General features: G+C 41.4%; 1 protein-coding gene across 1 annotated transcript in view; it reads left to right on the top strand.

Moving 5' to 3' along the window:
* LOC149288791 (VPS10 domain-containing receptor SorCS1-like) overlaps positions 1 to 16756 on the top strand; it is a 252828-nt gene that overhangs the window by 128220 nt on the left and 107852 nt on the right. The window contains exons 4-5 of the mRNA XM_089491470.1: positions 13640 to 13798; positions 15568 to 15641. Of these exons, the coding sequence (XP_089347596.1) occupies positions 13640 to 13798; positions 15568 to 15641 (233 nt within the window). The remainder of the gene's footprint in view (positions 1 to 13639; positions 13799 to 15567; positions 15642 to 16756) is intronic.

The following is a 16756-nucleotide window of genomic DNA, read 5'->3' as shown; positions in this document are numbered from 1 at the left end:
TCCTCAGGATCTGCAAAATTATTCATCCTCATTAAGTTATCTCTTCACTGTTGTTAAATTGCTGATATAGGTTGTTTAAAAACTATGTCTGGTGCATCAATGGCACCAATTGGATGGAGGATACATTGTATCCTTTGTTGGCTTTAATGGGAAATAATAGACCTAGTCCATATTGTGTGAGATTTCTGCATGTATTTCTCTAATAGGTCTAATAATAATAATAATAATAATAGTAAATAATTTTCAAAACTGATAAATTATGTGATTTACAATAGAACAAAACAGTATTTTTAAAGTGTTTTCTTCTTCTTCAAGTGATACGACCAATACATGAAGAGCCTTTTGGATGATTTTAAACCTGAATTCCTGATCTATGACCTACTCAGTTCTATAGCAAACATTCGTCCCCAGAGGGGCCATGGTCTTCAAGAGGAAGTAGAACGATCATCAATAATTACCTGCTAATGGAATATATCAATCACGTATTTGTAAAATAAAAGCCAACCATAATCTCCGAGGATTTATATGGGCAGCAGGTCATCAAATGCCGACAAATTACTTTTAGATTAAAATGCAGGGGATTCATTCCCAATCCAGCGAATGGTATTTATAATCCAGAAACAAGGGGAATAAAGCATGATTATTTTCTTACAGTGATTAATGATTACATTTATTATATGAAAGTCACCTGTTGTTTAGAAATTGCCCTTCAACTTATGTGTGCCACCGAACCTGTAGTTTCCTTGCTGATACTAACTACTATTATTCTTGGATTGCTTCTCGTTAGTCTAAATGCTTTCATCAAATGATTTCTAAATGATTATGATTATACTGTACTTATAGGATAATTCTCATTGCCCCCAGGTAGCCACAGTGTAGCTGAATATGATAAATACTGCCGGTGACAGACTGGGGACTAAACAGTCATGGCCCTTTATAGCCAATGGTGTGGCCCCTTTCCTCCTTTGTGTCCCTCTTTCCTCCCCTGATGCCCCTCTTTTCTAGGAGATCAGAATGTTTGCTGGGTATGAGGGGATCGCAGGGTTCTACAGCCCTAAAAGCCCCGGTAATGTGTATAGAAACAGCAGGGAACGGCTTTATAAATTAAACGGTGTAATAGACTCGTGAAAATGGACCAAAAACTAGTTTTTTGTTTCATTTTTGGTCTAATTTTGTTTCCTGCTCTTTCGGTACAGATAAAATTCCGAGGGCTTGTCACTCATTCACTCTTTCATGTTCTTTCATACTCTCTCACACTATCACTCACGCTTTCTCACTCCCTCCTTGTTCCCAGACATTCTTACAAATTCACAAAATTGCCAAAAATTCATTAAAATGTGTACAAATCTGAATGCACAAATCTACTGTGCAAATAAAAGCCATTATTCTGCTTCTAAATGCCCCACTCAGTTACACAAATAGCCATCAATAGGGCACAAAGCGGTATAAAAAGTCTGAGTAAAGCCCCGCCCAGGCCACACCTCTAACCACACCCCCTAAAAGAAAAGTGACCAATTTTTTCTATTTTAGATGATAGGAGATCAGTGACATGTACTTCTTAATACGGTCTTAAAAATAATAAAATGAATAAGTGATTCTTAGTGTTTTTTAGGAGTCATAATCCAACATCAGTGGGGGATGGAGGCCATCGATGCAAGCGGCAGGCAGTTATTGGCAAGCTTTAATGTTTTTATAAAAAATGTATGCGCAGGAGATATGCAGGCTACACAAAAGAAAATCTGTATCGTGCATTAGGACAGTGAGTGTTCCCGCAGAATAGCCGAGCCGGCATGATTAATCCATTCCATAAAATTTGAAGAGCTTTATTTCAGGGCTTTTATCCCAAGACTAATGAGTCAGAACATAAAAATAACATGAAATAAAAAAGATGTTGTATGAAATCCTCCACGGTTACTACCTCTGATTGATGGGCAGGCTTTGCGGGCTGCGTCAGTCACTTTGCTTGCCGGCACTCCATGAAAAGCATTAGAAGCGACAGCTCTGCAGACAAGTGACTGATGCCTGCCCAGTGCGTCTCCTCGCGATCGACATCCCTCTATTGTTCTTGTAAAGGCATTGAGCCTTTCTTGGGGTGAACTCCCTGTATGACTTAATCATGTGATGTCATAGTAACACAAGTATCCGACGTCTACAATCCAATTTAACCCCTTAATGACAAAGCCCGTACTCTTCATCTCTCTCGGAACCTTAATACTACTAACACGTGTAAAACTTGCTGACCCCTAAAAGATGGGCTCCATTTTTTTTTCATACATACAAAAACAGGACACTTTGATATAATTAAAAAATATCAATAATTTTTGCCAACTGCATCCCAAACAAATTTGTAGACAAATGTAGAAGAAATGTGACCGTTCTGTTATTGCCTCGTGGCATATATATAGATTCATTTTTAATCGCTACACTCTCAGCATAAAAACTGTTTAAGTGACCTTTGGGGAAAATAACTTGCACTTGCACAAAAAAAAAAATATTAGCACGGAGCAAACCAACTGCCTGGTCTTTATCCAAAAACAGCAAAAGGGATGGCAACGGCAAGAACGCGTTCTAGATGCCCCAGTGATGTGAATGACCTGTGGTACAGCTGGCATCCCAGATGCCACGGATCAGACGTCAACATTTCCAAACGTACCATCTCAATTTTAGTGCGTTGGGCAGTGTTGGACATACTATATAAAAATAGAGAAGACTATTAAAAAAATTAAGAGCGTAAACTGTGTGTTTTCTGGTGCGTCCAATAGGGATGAAACCAATAAAAGAAAAAGGGAAAAAATGATCGATTCTTAAGTCTAAAATATCAGTTACTGAGAAGGGCTTGTGCATGAGCTCAAGAAGGATGGATGATGGATGGTGATCCCTTCACTTGGAGCTATAGTCCTCAACTGGCTTCTATGACCTTTCATTGCAGACCTCCAGATATATCTGTGTCCGTGGGGGGCACAACGGTAGAGAAGTGCAGAAACGTCTGCCCATATTCTGAAAATTACGAGAAAAATTCCCCTTTTCTAACCCAAGAAAACATTCTCGGACTAAAATGTTCCAGACTAGAGTTACTAAAACCAGTTGCATGGGTCATGATGGTTACCCCATGTTACAGGGTCACCGTACCCAAGGCTGGCTACCCCTGTTTGAGGGCTGAGGAATCACCAGTCAGTCCCTCATACGGATCGCACTCAGCTATCCACGGATCATCCAGACCACCATTCGTAGTAAACAAAAAGAACTCTCTTTATTACAAACACACAGAACTTTATACAATCTCAATGCAATGTGTACCGAACCCAACCCCCAATCCCATCAGCCACATCCCATCACAAATCCCATCAGTATACAGGGGATGTATCAGGTGAGGGGATTACAGAATACAATGGGTTCCCCCACCTGTGTTATCCCCCCTGTAGTGCGGGGGCCGTCTGGGCAGACAGGGCTGTGTTGGCTGATTAAGAGCCCCAGCCAGATTATAGGATCGTCTCTTTGAAGGCTGGGGCTGAATCCACATCAGTCTCTGGGCCGGTTACACAATAAACACAACATAAAATATTACCGGGTCACGGTATACGGAACCGGACACAAAAGTGCTCCGTGACCCGGCTAAACTTCATATGACATAAGAGCCAGCTAGCCTGGCCCTGTCACACCCCACTACACATACAATGTGTAAGGAAGGACAGCAGCTGCATGCATCGCGACATCAGTTAACAGTCAAAGTCCCACTACTTCCGCAGAAGGCATTCCCAAATCCTACAGCGTGAAGAAACTATGACTTTTTTGCCCAGCTCTGAAAGAAAGTAGGGGCAAGAGGAACTACATTGTTACTGAGAATGTAAGGAACTCTGTTGAGATGAAGTGGTTCTGTTTTGGATACATTTTAGCGATTGCATTTGGTTTAGAAGGAAGGTGGTCCTTGTAGTCCATCTCTGAACTTCTCCAAGACACGAAAGTATAAAGAAAGATGCCAAAGACAAGGCATTAAGCCCAACTTGTTCATGAACGAGTGTCTTTTATACCCTCGATTAGTTAATGGTCAAGGTGACTCAACCATAAATGTCTTTGAAACCAAGTCAGGTGCATCACCCACCACCGGAACATTCCTGTAATAACATTGACCAACAATTTGTCGGAATACGAGATCTGACCCATTAAGAACAACCTTTTAACTTGAAGAGCCAACTTATAAATCCCTCAATAGGGAGGTTGAGATTCTGCAGTTAAAAACCTCCAAAGGGGGTATAATAACAATTCATTATTCCGTAGGAAGCAAAGAGGATTAGAACTTTTTAAGCGGTTTTGGGTTCTTTTTTTTTAAAAAAACTATATATTTCCAGGTCAAACTTTTCACAAAATTTGGATAAGAAAACTGTCTTTGTTAAAGAAAAGCATGTTGTATTGATTCACCTTTTCAGTTCTCCGTGTAATCCTGTGCTTCGGCGTCGAAAGCATAAGGCAAAATACAAGGTTTTGTTAGAACTGTGACAAGACCCACTTAATAATTACGGCGCTGGGCGCCTGCCAAGCAGAACGCAATGGTTTTAGGTCTCGCTCGGTAAACCCTATTAACTCGAAATAGCACAGCAGCGCGCCGTGAATCCATTCTTATATAGATCTGCAGCTCGGCAAACGGCATTCCAATAAAATAACATTAAAAACATCATAAATATTACTGCCTAATAAATAAGATTGTAATTGGAAGAAAATGGATTTGCCTGCAATTAAAAATAAATCAAGAGTGGTTTAACACCAAAATATGGATTAGGTAATGCTTCGTGGGTTCTGCTGCGTCTTCATTTAATTTCACACTTATTATGGGAACCCTTATTGTCAGAAGGACTAATATTCTGTATTTAAAAGAAAAATCAATAAAACTCAAGTATGAGTTTATACGTTCAGATACTGAGTCTTTAGTTGAAGTTGATACTTTTTATTGAGCCAACATAGAAAATGATTTAAGGTAACATGGACTTTCGGGAACTCGCGGGTCTTGTTTTTAGATGGAATCAGGCTAAAAAAAGTCTTTCTTTTTGGGGAAATATAACAATATCTATTTTCTTATAATTAATAGACAATGGCAACTTTGTGGAGGAATTTTGAGAAGGGCCATCCATGGATGGGTGAAAGAGGCACTGGCGGCCAACTACACCAAATAATGACCCCATGGACCATGCCATGGACCATTTAACCTCAGAAGGACGAATGAGTAAAACCTTTTGCCCATATCCGAAAAACATTGGAAAATACAATTTTTAAGGTTCAACGCTTTAAGACATACTGGTGCAAATGTTGCTGTTCTGAGCTTACAATCTATTAGGAGGTTGAGTGGGAATGAGAAGGGCTCTACAAGCAAGAGTGACATGGAGTGGTCAGCGGCCGGGAGATCTCAAAGGTGGGAAGGACGGATTATATCTTCAGGATGCAGGCTGAGGGTATTAGAAGGAAAGATTGTAAGCTTCTATAAATAGGCGGTTCGGTGAACGTTTAGAATTAAACTAAGCAGAGAAGAGTCTGGCTCGGAATTCCAGGGAATAGGTGAAGCATTGGCAAAATCCTGGAGACGTTAGTGGGAAGCGGTGGTAACGGTAGAAGACAGACGCAAGTCAAGGGAAAATCGAAGACGGCGGTGAGGAGAGTATTTAGAGATAGGAGCAGAGATATATGGGGTGCAGCGTCGTTCAGGGCTTTGTAGGTCAAGAGCTTAAATTTAATTCTGGAAGTTATGGTCTTCAATACAACCAATAAGAATACATTGTTCCGGTCATCTTTTAAGACAATTACAGTACAAGATGAAAAGCTTACTGCGCTCGTATTACATGGTGCCAATGAAATAAAACATATCTTTTACAGATGTATTTTAGCTTGAATAATAATAATAGTAATATAATATATAATAATAATAATAATAATAATAATAATAGAATAGAATATTCTAGAATTCTATGATATATAATAATGCTGTTGAGTCCTGGACAGAAGGACTGTTTGTCAAAGGGTATAACCTCGGTCTCATTCTAAGCGACTTACTCTCGGATTCTTCAAACATTAACCCTTTAATAGCACACCACGCAGATCCTATTATTCGAAAAACCTATTGAAAACCATGACTTGTCAGTAAAAGATAAAAAGTATTCTGAATGAACTCATCTGTATTCAAGCAGGGTTTTCATGTGTGATACAGTAAGCAGAAAAGGGATCAGTTGGGATGATCAGGTATCGTCAAATGAGAGTCCAACATGAATGTTGGCTCCAGACCACGTGGCCATGAGAATCTGGCCCTTCGTTTGGGTAAAAACCCTGTGGCTTAGTGGGGAAACATTAGCAATATACAATAATTGGTGTTTGGCAATAAATTCATTCCCTTCTAAAGAAATAATAATGCTACTTTGGTAAAATGTGTCAGAGTTACATCTGTCAGAAGGACCGGCAACTGATGTCAGCAGGTAGTCCTGGCCGCATCCCCCGAGGGTAGCTGGAGCCTAAAAGTTCCCAAAGTAGCCAATCAATGGCAAGAATCTTTGGACAATCGTTCTTCTTTAGTGAGGGTGTCAGGGACATTAAACTGTCCCTTTAAATAATGTTAAAGGGGTGATACCAGGATGAGACCCCTGTTTAAGGACAACCTGACAAGGGTTGGACTCGAAAGACATCAGTTTTATAGAGCGTCAGACATTGACAGCAAGCAACGAAGTTTGCCCAGTGAGGGTGACGAACCTTGAAATTGCAGATTTTCTTTAGTCTAGGGTGAATCTTTGTTTTTGGTCTTAAATCGCTAACATTTTTACCATTTCTTCTTTATTAAAATCATAAAATTCCTTTCTAAGAGCTATATGAGCCAGCGTAATAAAAGTCTTCATAATATGCTTTTTATCGCTAGAAATTCTCATTATTCTATTATTCCATTATTGTTGGATTCCTGCCGATGGTGTCCAGCTGACTCATTTTTTAGGTACTTTTGTTAGTTTTTAAATGCCCTGGCCACCTTAGAAGGCAAATAAAAGTACTCCGTCTCATCGCAATTTTCAGCATCAAAAACAGACTCTATAAAATGTGATATTTTGGTGGATTCGATGGAAATTTACTTTTTTTTGTACCCTTATTGTTAATTTTGATAGCAGTTGTTTTTTTGCTCTTTGTCTGAGCAGATGAGATAACTGTGGGATTCTAGAACGATCATCTTCTTACCAGCCTCCAAATAACAATTTTATGTAATTATTATTTGGCCAATATTGTGGATGCACAAAACTGATTGAATTTTTTTTTATCCAGAGGAAAAAGAAAAATAATTAATTTGAAGCAATTGTGAAAGTATTTTAGGATTAAGTGAATGAAGTATGATGGAATGATGGGAGTGGGAGTCCTGGCGGGGGATTCAGCAAGAGAGCCGGACTTGGGGTTGACGGCACTTTAAGGCCACCGGCCGCTAAATGACATAAGCGCTGACGATGGCGAGATGGACCGTCCTCGGCTGATGGGGATAGTAAGTGGCCCTCTGATTGGTCATATTTAAAGAGCAGATTCTTTCAGCCATTGGCTGCCATTTTCCCCACCCCGTAGCGGGTGCTTCCACTCACCACCTGCTGTTCATTGGTCCCTCTGTGCAACCCTCTCGCCATTTATTGGTTGCCTTGTCTCAGCTCCCCATTTGAATCACAATCTACTGGTTTTATTGCCCTCCTTTTGCTCTGTACTGGATAAAAGGCTGTGAAGGCTTGTAATCCCCCTTAAGGTTCCTGGGGGGGATACAAAGACTCAAAAAGAGACATATTACTGCCCCCAAACAGCAACAGACGGCAAGGGGGCTTCTCACAACTGGAACTCTAGTGCAAGCCAGCGATGGAGCTGTCTTATGGTGAGTATACCGCGCACGTTCACCTGTAAGCACGTTTGTTCAGCCAAATCCATTTCTTCCAAGGTTCATTTAAAGAGACCACTCACCCCCCCATATGCTTTAAAATGATGGATTGTCCCTTAAATACTTAGAATTTTGAAACTCTTAAGTTGCCGAGATTTCCTACGGGGAAACGTAAATTCTGAGTACCTCTCTCTGCTAGTTCAGTAAGACACTTTAAGAAACAATTTAACATAAAACACTCTAAAATGCTTGGAATGCTTTTACTTGAATGTTTAAACATGAAAAACTTTTCTTTTTTTATCTGTTTTATGTTTTATTCATGGACCGGATTTAAGTTGTTTTTTGGTTTTGGTTTTTTTTTTTGTTGTTGCTGTGATTTGGAAAAATACAGATATTAGGTATTCGGGTTTTAAGAATGTTAGATAATGGAGGTTTTTTGACAGTGGAGGATCAATCAGTCAGAGGTCAAATGCGGGAGTAGGAGGTAAGCGGGGAGCACGGGGGGGGGGGCACAGGCGGAGGCAGCCTGATTGAGCGCTTGCCACTTGGTGGCAAAAAGTAATTCTACGGAGAACGGGCAAAGCCGGAGATTATAGGAAAGAAGAAGCGAGTGCAGAGGGAGGCGTATTATTTGCAGAGGTGAGAAGGTGCTTTACAGAAAAGATTCTGGAGGAGTGAGTGATATCGACAGCGGATAATCACCATAATCAGCTCTCTATATGTATTTGTGTTATTTAAGAAAAATAAAAGAAACCAAAAAAATAAAAATATTAACGCAAAAAAAAGAAAAGAAGTCTGTGATACAACTTAGATAAAAAGATAAAAGAAAAATATATCTTTATATTCTAGGAGCTCGGAATGCTGGGTGAACGCGGTGTTCTACGTCTGTACTTTACGCTTCTTGTTTAATTCATATGGTCAGAGAGTCAAAGGCTTGGGTGTAACGTAGGGATATTTTATTGTTCTGAGGGGGTGGTAGATAAGTAGCATGGCCTCTCAGCAGAAGTGGTAGAGGGTAATACAGTGAGGGGATTAAACATGCGCGGGATAGACATGCGGCTCCTGAATCTAAGACGAGACCAACGACTGATTAAGGTTTACAGCAAGAAAAAGAAGCAGCCTAGAATTAACTAACCGTAGCTGCAATACATGCTTGAAATAAACTTGTGTCTGTGGCTTGCAAAATGTGTCCCTGCGCAAAGCAAGGACTCTGTGTCTGTGAAGGAGCAGCTGCCAGAGTGAAGAACAAAGCAGACCAAACCACTTCCACAAAGGGGGGGGGGGATTGTATAGAATTATAAAAGTTTTTTGCTGCACTCTCCCAACTACAGTTTTTTTCTCCTCTCTATGTTATTCTAAGCCTTCTGTTTCTCCCTCCGCCGCTCCAGTGGATTTTTTTTTTTTTTGGGGGGGGTCAAGTGCATCCATGCTCACAGTCTGTGAAAACAGCACACAGGGGCAGCTACAAAAGGACTATTACAAAAAAACTGGGGCAATTGGGAGGTATGCAGTACTGATTGTGCTGATCATCAGATTTTATTGAATCATTATTAATAAAGTAGATTCCTTTTTAAAGAGCCCTGGTTGGAGAGGGTTAATGTCAGTAAAGTAAACTTTACATTTGTTGGGTTTTTTAGCTGTTTCACTGAAAGCCAAGTCTAGTATCAAATGCTTAAGATCTATAAAATTGAATCCGGGGCTCGTTCATCAAAAAAAGGAAAAGCGAAACAAATAAAGTTTCTTCCTCTTTCTTGGGAAGATGACAAATTGCCGTATGGAGTTTGCTTTCAGGGGTCTGTGCTGAATTTATTGACTTGCTTTGAAAAGCAATTAATCTATCAGGACCGGCAAAAAGTCCGCGTGAATGCAACGCGAAAAGAAATAGAAATAAATCCTCACTAACTCTGTTACTTGGAATTTGTAACATCGTATCAAAGAATAAAGCGATTTGGTGATTTCTGTAGGATAGAAACATATAAGAGCCGCTCTACCCATTTAATATCAAATATTATATTACCGCTTGTCTTATATTCAGTACGGAGCGGCAAAGAGCGATATGACTTCTCAACTCTGCTGTGAAACCTCAAACCTTACTTGGTCCTCTATCTGATATTAGGATAGCCGCATGCCTACCCTATATACCCTATATAGCCTTAAAGAGGAAGCCCATGGGACAAATATATTCCCCAGCGCTGTATACAGTAATATAACCCCCAGCGCTGTATACAGTAATATAACCCCCAGCGCTGTATACAGTAATATAACCCCCAGCGCTGTATACAGTAATATAACCTCCCAGCGCTGTATACAGTAATATAACCCCCAGCGCTGTATACAGTAATAACCCCCAGCGCTGTATACAGTAATATAACCCCCCAGCGCTGTATACAGTAATATACCCCCCAGCGCTGTGTACAGTAATATCCCCCAGCGCTGTATACAGTAATATAACCCCCAGAGCTGTATACAGTAATATACCCCCCAGCGCTGTATACAGTAATATAACCCCCAGCGCTGTATACAGTAATATAACCCCCACCGCTGTATACAGTAATATAACCCCCAGAGCTGTATACAGTAATATAACCCCCAGCGCTGTATACAGTAATATAACCCCCAGAACTGTATACAGTAATATAACCCCCACCGCTGTATACAGTAATAACTCCCAGCGCTGTATACAGTAATATAACCCCCAGCGCTGTATACAGTAATATAACCCCCACCGCTGTATACAGTAATAACTCCCAGCGCTGTATACAGTAATATAACCCCCAGCGCTGTATACAGTAATATAACCCCCAGCGCTGTATACAGTAATATAACCCCCCAGCGCTGTATACAGTAATATACCCCCCAGCGCTGTGTACAGTAATATCCCCCAGCGCTGTATACAGTAATATAACCCCCAGAGCTGTATACAGTAATATACCCCCCAGCGCTGTATACAGTAATATAACCCCCAGCGCTGTATACAGTAATATAACCCCCACCGCTGTATACAGTAATATAACCCCCAGAGCTGTATACAGTAATATAACCCCCAGCGCTGTATACAGTAATATAACCCCCAGCACTGTATACAGTAATATAACCCCCACCGCTGTATACAGTAATAACTCCCAGCGCTGTATACAGTAATATAACCCCCAGCGCTGTATACAGTAATATAACCCCCACCGCTGTATACAGTAATAACTCCCAGCGCTGTATACAGTAATATAACCCCCAGCGCTGTATACAGTAATATAACCCCCAGCGCTGTATACAGTAATATAACCCCCCAGCGCTGTATACAGTAATATACCCCCCAGCGCTGTGTACAGTAATATCCCCCAGCGCTGTATACAGTAATATAACCCCCAGAGCTGTATACAGTAATATACCCCCCAGCGCTGTATACAGTAATATAACCCCCAGCGCTGTATACAGTAATATAACCCCCACCGCTGTATACAGTAATATAACCCCCAGAGCTGTATACAGTAATATAACCCCCAGCGCTGTATACAGTAATATAACCCCCAGCACTGTATACAGTAATATAACCCCCACCGCTGTATACAGTAATAACTCCCAGCGCTGTATACAGTAATATAACCCCCAGCGCTGTATACAGTAATATAACCCCCACCGCTGTATACAGTAATAACTCCCAGCGCTGTATACAGTAATATAACCCCCAGCGCTGTATACAGTAATATAACCCCCAGCGCTGTATACAGTAATATAACCCCCCAGCGCTGTATACAGTAATATACCCCCCAGCGCTGTGTACAGTAATATCCCCCAGCGCTGTATACAGTAATATAACCCCCAGAGCTGTATACAGTAATATACCCCCCAGCGCTGTATACAGTAATATAACCCCCAGCGCTGTATACAGTAATATAACCCCCACCGCTGTATACAGTAATATAACCCCCAGAGCTGTATACAGTAATATAACCCCCAGCGCTGTATACAGTAATATAACCCCCAGCACTGTATACAGTAATATAACCCCCACCGCTGTATACAGTAATAACTCCCAGCGCTGTATACAGTAATATAACCCCCAGCGCTGTATACAGTAATATAACCCCCACCGCTGTATACAGTAATAACTCCCAGCGCTGTATACAGTAATATAACCCCCAGCGCTGTATACAGTAATATAACCCCCAGCGCTGTATACAGTAATATAACCCCCCAGCGCTGTATACAGTAATATACCCCCCAGCGCTGTGTACAGTAATATCCCCCAGCGCTGTATACAGTAATATAACCCCCAGCGCTGTATACAGTAATATAACCCCCAGCGCTGTATACAGTAATATAACCCCCAGCGCTGTATACAGTAATATAACCCCCACCGCTGTATACAGTAATATAACCCCCAGAGCTGTATACAGTAATATAACCCCCAGCGCTGTATACAGTAATATAACCCCCAGCACTGTATACAGTAATATAACCCCCACCGCTGTATACAGTAATAACTCCCAGCGCTGTATACAGTAATATAACCCCCAGCGCTGTATACAGTAATATAACCCCCACCGCTGTATACAGTAATAACTCCCAGCGCTGTATACAGTAATATAACCCCCAGCGCTGTATACAGTAATATAACCCCCACCGCTGTATACAGTAATAACTCCCAGCGCTGTATACAGTAATATAACCCCCAGCGCTGTATATCCTAATGTCGGTTGCTGACAAAAACCTGTTTTTTTTTAATTTTGTTCCAATAAACGCCCTTTATCTGTAGACCTGGTGATATTTTGGGTGACTTTCCTGGCTCAATCACCACACTGAGCTGACGCTTTATGGCAAACACTCAAACCTTAATCAGTCGTTGGTCTCGTCTTAGATTCAGGAGCCGTGTGCCTATCCCATGCATGTTTAATCCCCTCACTGTATTACCCTCTACCACTTCTGCGGCCGTATATATTCTTTATATTATATCTAAGCCTCCGATCCTCTTGTCCTTTAACCGGACAAATCAATAAAGATGTAGCAGCAAATCTCAGGATTGTGTATCAAATAAGAGACTTTTGTTTCTTGCGTTCCAATACATCACAGCATTTCGTTGGGATCGGGCAGAGCTTGTTTTCATGCCGCGGGTCCTTCTTAAAAGGGATTTTTATCGTTCCTCTAAAAGCTCTTCGCTGTTTTAATGAAAGCATCTGGTTTTATACGCGGGACGGCGCGGGGAGGTCGGGTCAGGCACGGACAACTCTCATCACAATAAGCCAGCAGATTCAGATTGAAAAAGATCTTCACACAACTTTGTGAAATGGCGCAAAGCAGCTATGTTACCAAAGAGCTTGCAATCTAACCACCAGTGTGTTAATGGTTTTCTAGCACCTCGTACATACCCTGGTGTTTAGAGTGCAAGCTCTTTAGCCTTAGCTATGTTTGTTGCGGTGCATGAACTAAGAGGAAATAACATAATGACCCAAGAGGAGCAGGTTACATTGCTTCATTAACTGCTCTACTTTTTTCTCCCAGGAGTATCAATAAAACATAACAATAATAATAATATTACTTTACTGAGAGGGTGGTAGATAACTGGTACGGCCTCCCAGCAGAAGTGGTAGAGGGTAATACAGTGAGGGGATTAAACATGCATGGGATAGACATACGGCTCCTGAATCTAAGACGAGACCAACGACTGATTAAGGTTTGAGTCTAGACGGGGGGCCGAATGGGGCCGATCTGTGTTTCTAGTAATAATCACTGATATCTGAAATGATTTGTCACCTGTTGTTGTTATTATTGTTTCTGTAGATCATGCTCCTGACGGATCCGGAGATAGAGAGCAGTCTGATGATTAGCTCGGATGAAGGGGCCACGTATCAGAAATACCGACTGAACTTTTACATCCACAGCCTTCTCTTCCACCCCAAGCAGGAGGACTGGATCCTGGCGTATAGTCAAGACCAGAAGGTACGCACACGAGATGCTCTGGATATCGCTTAATATTACGCTTCCTTATATTCTCGGGGCTTAATGATCAGCTGTATATTCAATCCCCCACATTATGAATTTATAGAAAAATCTAGATTTTCCCTGTAAATCCGTCGGAGACTTCGTCGCAATTCGTCCAACAATGTCGTTTTCAGAAATCCCATTTGTTACCATGGTAACAAGAAATAACCACGCAGAAGAAGTTGAGACGAAGGAATGAGCGAAGATTTTCATATTGCGCGTATTCGGTTTTTTTTATTCGTCCGATGCTGCATTCCTTGGTTCGTTATTAGGACCAAACGGTAAAATTCGTCACGAAAGTGCATTCGTACACCAAAAAAAATTACAAATCCGTTGTAACTATTAACCCTTTGAGCCATTTGTATTTTCAGTATCCCAGATTATATCTCTGGTTTTTTTGCGCATTGTTCTAGAAACAGAGATGATTTTACAGATTTAAAATTTTATTATCAAGAAAATGAAATATTGGCCAACACCAAGTTAGAGTTTTTCACTGGTTATTTTTTATTTTTTTTAAACTTTATAAATCGGTTTCATTAAACATTACATTTTGCAACAATGAAACAACAATGTCAAAAAATAACTGAAATGAATAAAAAAAATGAATGAAAATGTAATTGAGATCTCCTTTAACCCTGTGGGTGCCTCTTTCATCTAAAGAGCATACCTGGAAACTTCCTCCCTGTAGCTCCTCCCCTTACAGAGGAGTGGCTTTATGAAAGGGATGCACTAGCTGTACATAGAGGTGGGGCTAACCTCCAACAGCCTTTAGTGGAAGGGAAGTAGGTGGGGAGCATGCACAAAATGGACAGGAAGTGCAAATATGCAAATGCTGCTCCCTGCCTGGAGAACGAGGAAACTGACCTGGAGGTGGAATGGCTTTACCTGGAGACTCCGGGTCAAACCCACAGAGTTCACAGGGATGCTAAAGAAGTAACCCCATTTTGTTCACTTATATTGAGCGTTAGCCACCTAAATCATACAGAATTACATTTGGAAGAGTACATTTTTGTTACTTTTTTTTAGTCTATTTTTAAGTCTTGATCGCAGTCAGAGCTAATACAGCCCGTGGCAGAGAGCCTGAATGAAAATCAATGGCTAATTATTCTGCCGGGTGTGAAGAGCGTGCGGTGAAACCTATGCTGTCTGATCGCACGTATTTGTTTGTATTACAGATTTTTTTTTCTATTCTTTTCGGTTTTCTGCTGCGGATTATAAATTGATCTTGTTACAGTTAGCAGTCCTGAGGGATATTTATGACCATTAAGTATCAATCCAGCCAGGAAGAAATAATGAGAAAAACTAGATATTCCTAGCATTTTAAATGGCTTTATTTAGGGGGTGTGGTTAGAGGTGTGGCTGGGGCGGGGCTTTGTGTCCTATTGCTATTTGGATCCCCTCATACCCAGCAAACATTCTGACCTCCTAGAAAAGAGGGGAAACAGGGGAGGAAAGAGGGAGCATCAGGGGAGGAAAGAGGGATTGTCTCATCTTTGTGATACAGTGCGACCCATTTCTTCAATGATATTGTAGGGTTTAACATATAACATGTAATTCTGGTACAGAAAATAAAAAAGTGGTTCTATTACCATAGCAACCAATCCACTTATCCCATGGCTGGACCATTCCATTGGCTGCCATGATGATAAGACCACTTCTTTTGAAACCTTTGGATAAGAACCACTTATTATACTTAGACTTCTTTTTTTCCCCTCCATTTCTTCCAGCTGTACAGCTCCTCGGAGTTCGGGAGGCGTTGGCTGCTTCTAAGCGAAGCCGTTTCACCCAACAGATTTTATTGGTAAGTTTCTGTTGGCTTCTATACTATCACTTTACCAGGAATGTTCTTTAATATTCTTTGATATACATTTTTGCTGAATGTAAATAATAATAAAGAATGTTAAAACATGTCAAAAACATAAATATAACTGTATGGCTGTGCAATGACCATGGAAGCTTTAGATTAAGCAAATCGGGGGGGTGATAAGTAGCTTCCTAGTGCCATAAGTGATTATTCCAGGGCTTTCCCATTTATATTTTACTTTAAAAAGACATTATGGAACCTGATAATGAGTAGAGGTGACTACAACGTTGATACGATGAATGGAACAACTTAGTCATTAACCCCTTCAATCCCCTATAGACGTACCGGGACGTCTAGCCTTTCGTGCAGCGTCAGGAACACATCCCTGCCGCTGCACGGGAGAACAGGCTGTCGTTTGACAGCCTGGACCCCCCCCTGCAGCCCGATCCCCTGTAACAACTTGGTGTGTCATTAGCCTTGGGGGACTGAACCACATCCAGGTCAGTGACATTACTGCCGGATGTGCGACACTGGGGGAGAGAGAGAGAGAGAGAGATAGAGACAGAGAGAGTTCGTTTTGCAGAGCTGCAGTGCTTAGTGCAAAACCACATTATATATTGGGGATAGTGTAGTGTTTTAGAAATTGGCCAGGTAGGTACAATGGCGCAACATGTCTTCAGCGCTGAGGAGGCTCATGACTGCCTCACTCAGTCTGATGACGATGCCACTCTGACCGCGTCAGACGCCGAGGCCACTCTGACGGCGTCAGACGCCGAGGCCACTCTGACTGCATCAGATATTGATCCAATATCTGAGGAATCCTGCTGTGCGTCAGATAATGACGAGTCAGAGGAAGACGATGATGGCCAGGGTCCATCTGGCAAAGCCAGGCGTGGAGAGCCTGACTCTAAATATAATTGGGTGCCCCCAAATATGATAGACCCAGTAATCCCTGCTTTTACTGCGACTCCTGGCATCAGATGTGACATCGATGCTAGCGAGCCAAAGTCATTTTTCCATTTAATGTTTGCCCCCGAGTTTTTTGAGCTGCTAGCAGCTCAAACAAACCTCTATGCAGCCCAGTGTCAGGCAGCTGACCAAGGAGACAGAAG

This window comes from Sceloporus occidentalis, unplaced genomic scaffold, assembly GCF_023333645.1.
Source record: "Sceloporus occidentalis isolate IW3139 unplaced genomic scaffold, rSceOcc1.0.p SCAF_50, whole genome shotgun sequence".
In the NCBI taxonomy this organism is placed as follows: Eukaryota; Metazoa; Chordata; class Lepidosauria; order Squamata; family Phrynosomatidae; genus Sceloporus; species Sceloporus occidentalis.
Note: the sequence above shows the minus strand (reverse complement) of the source record. Positions and strands in the feature narration are given on the sequence as shown.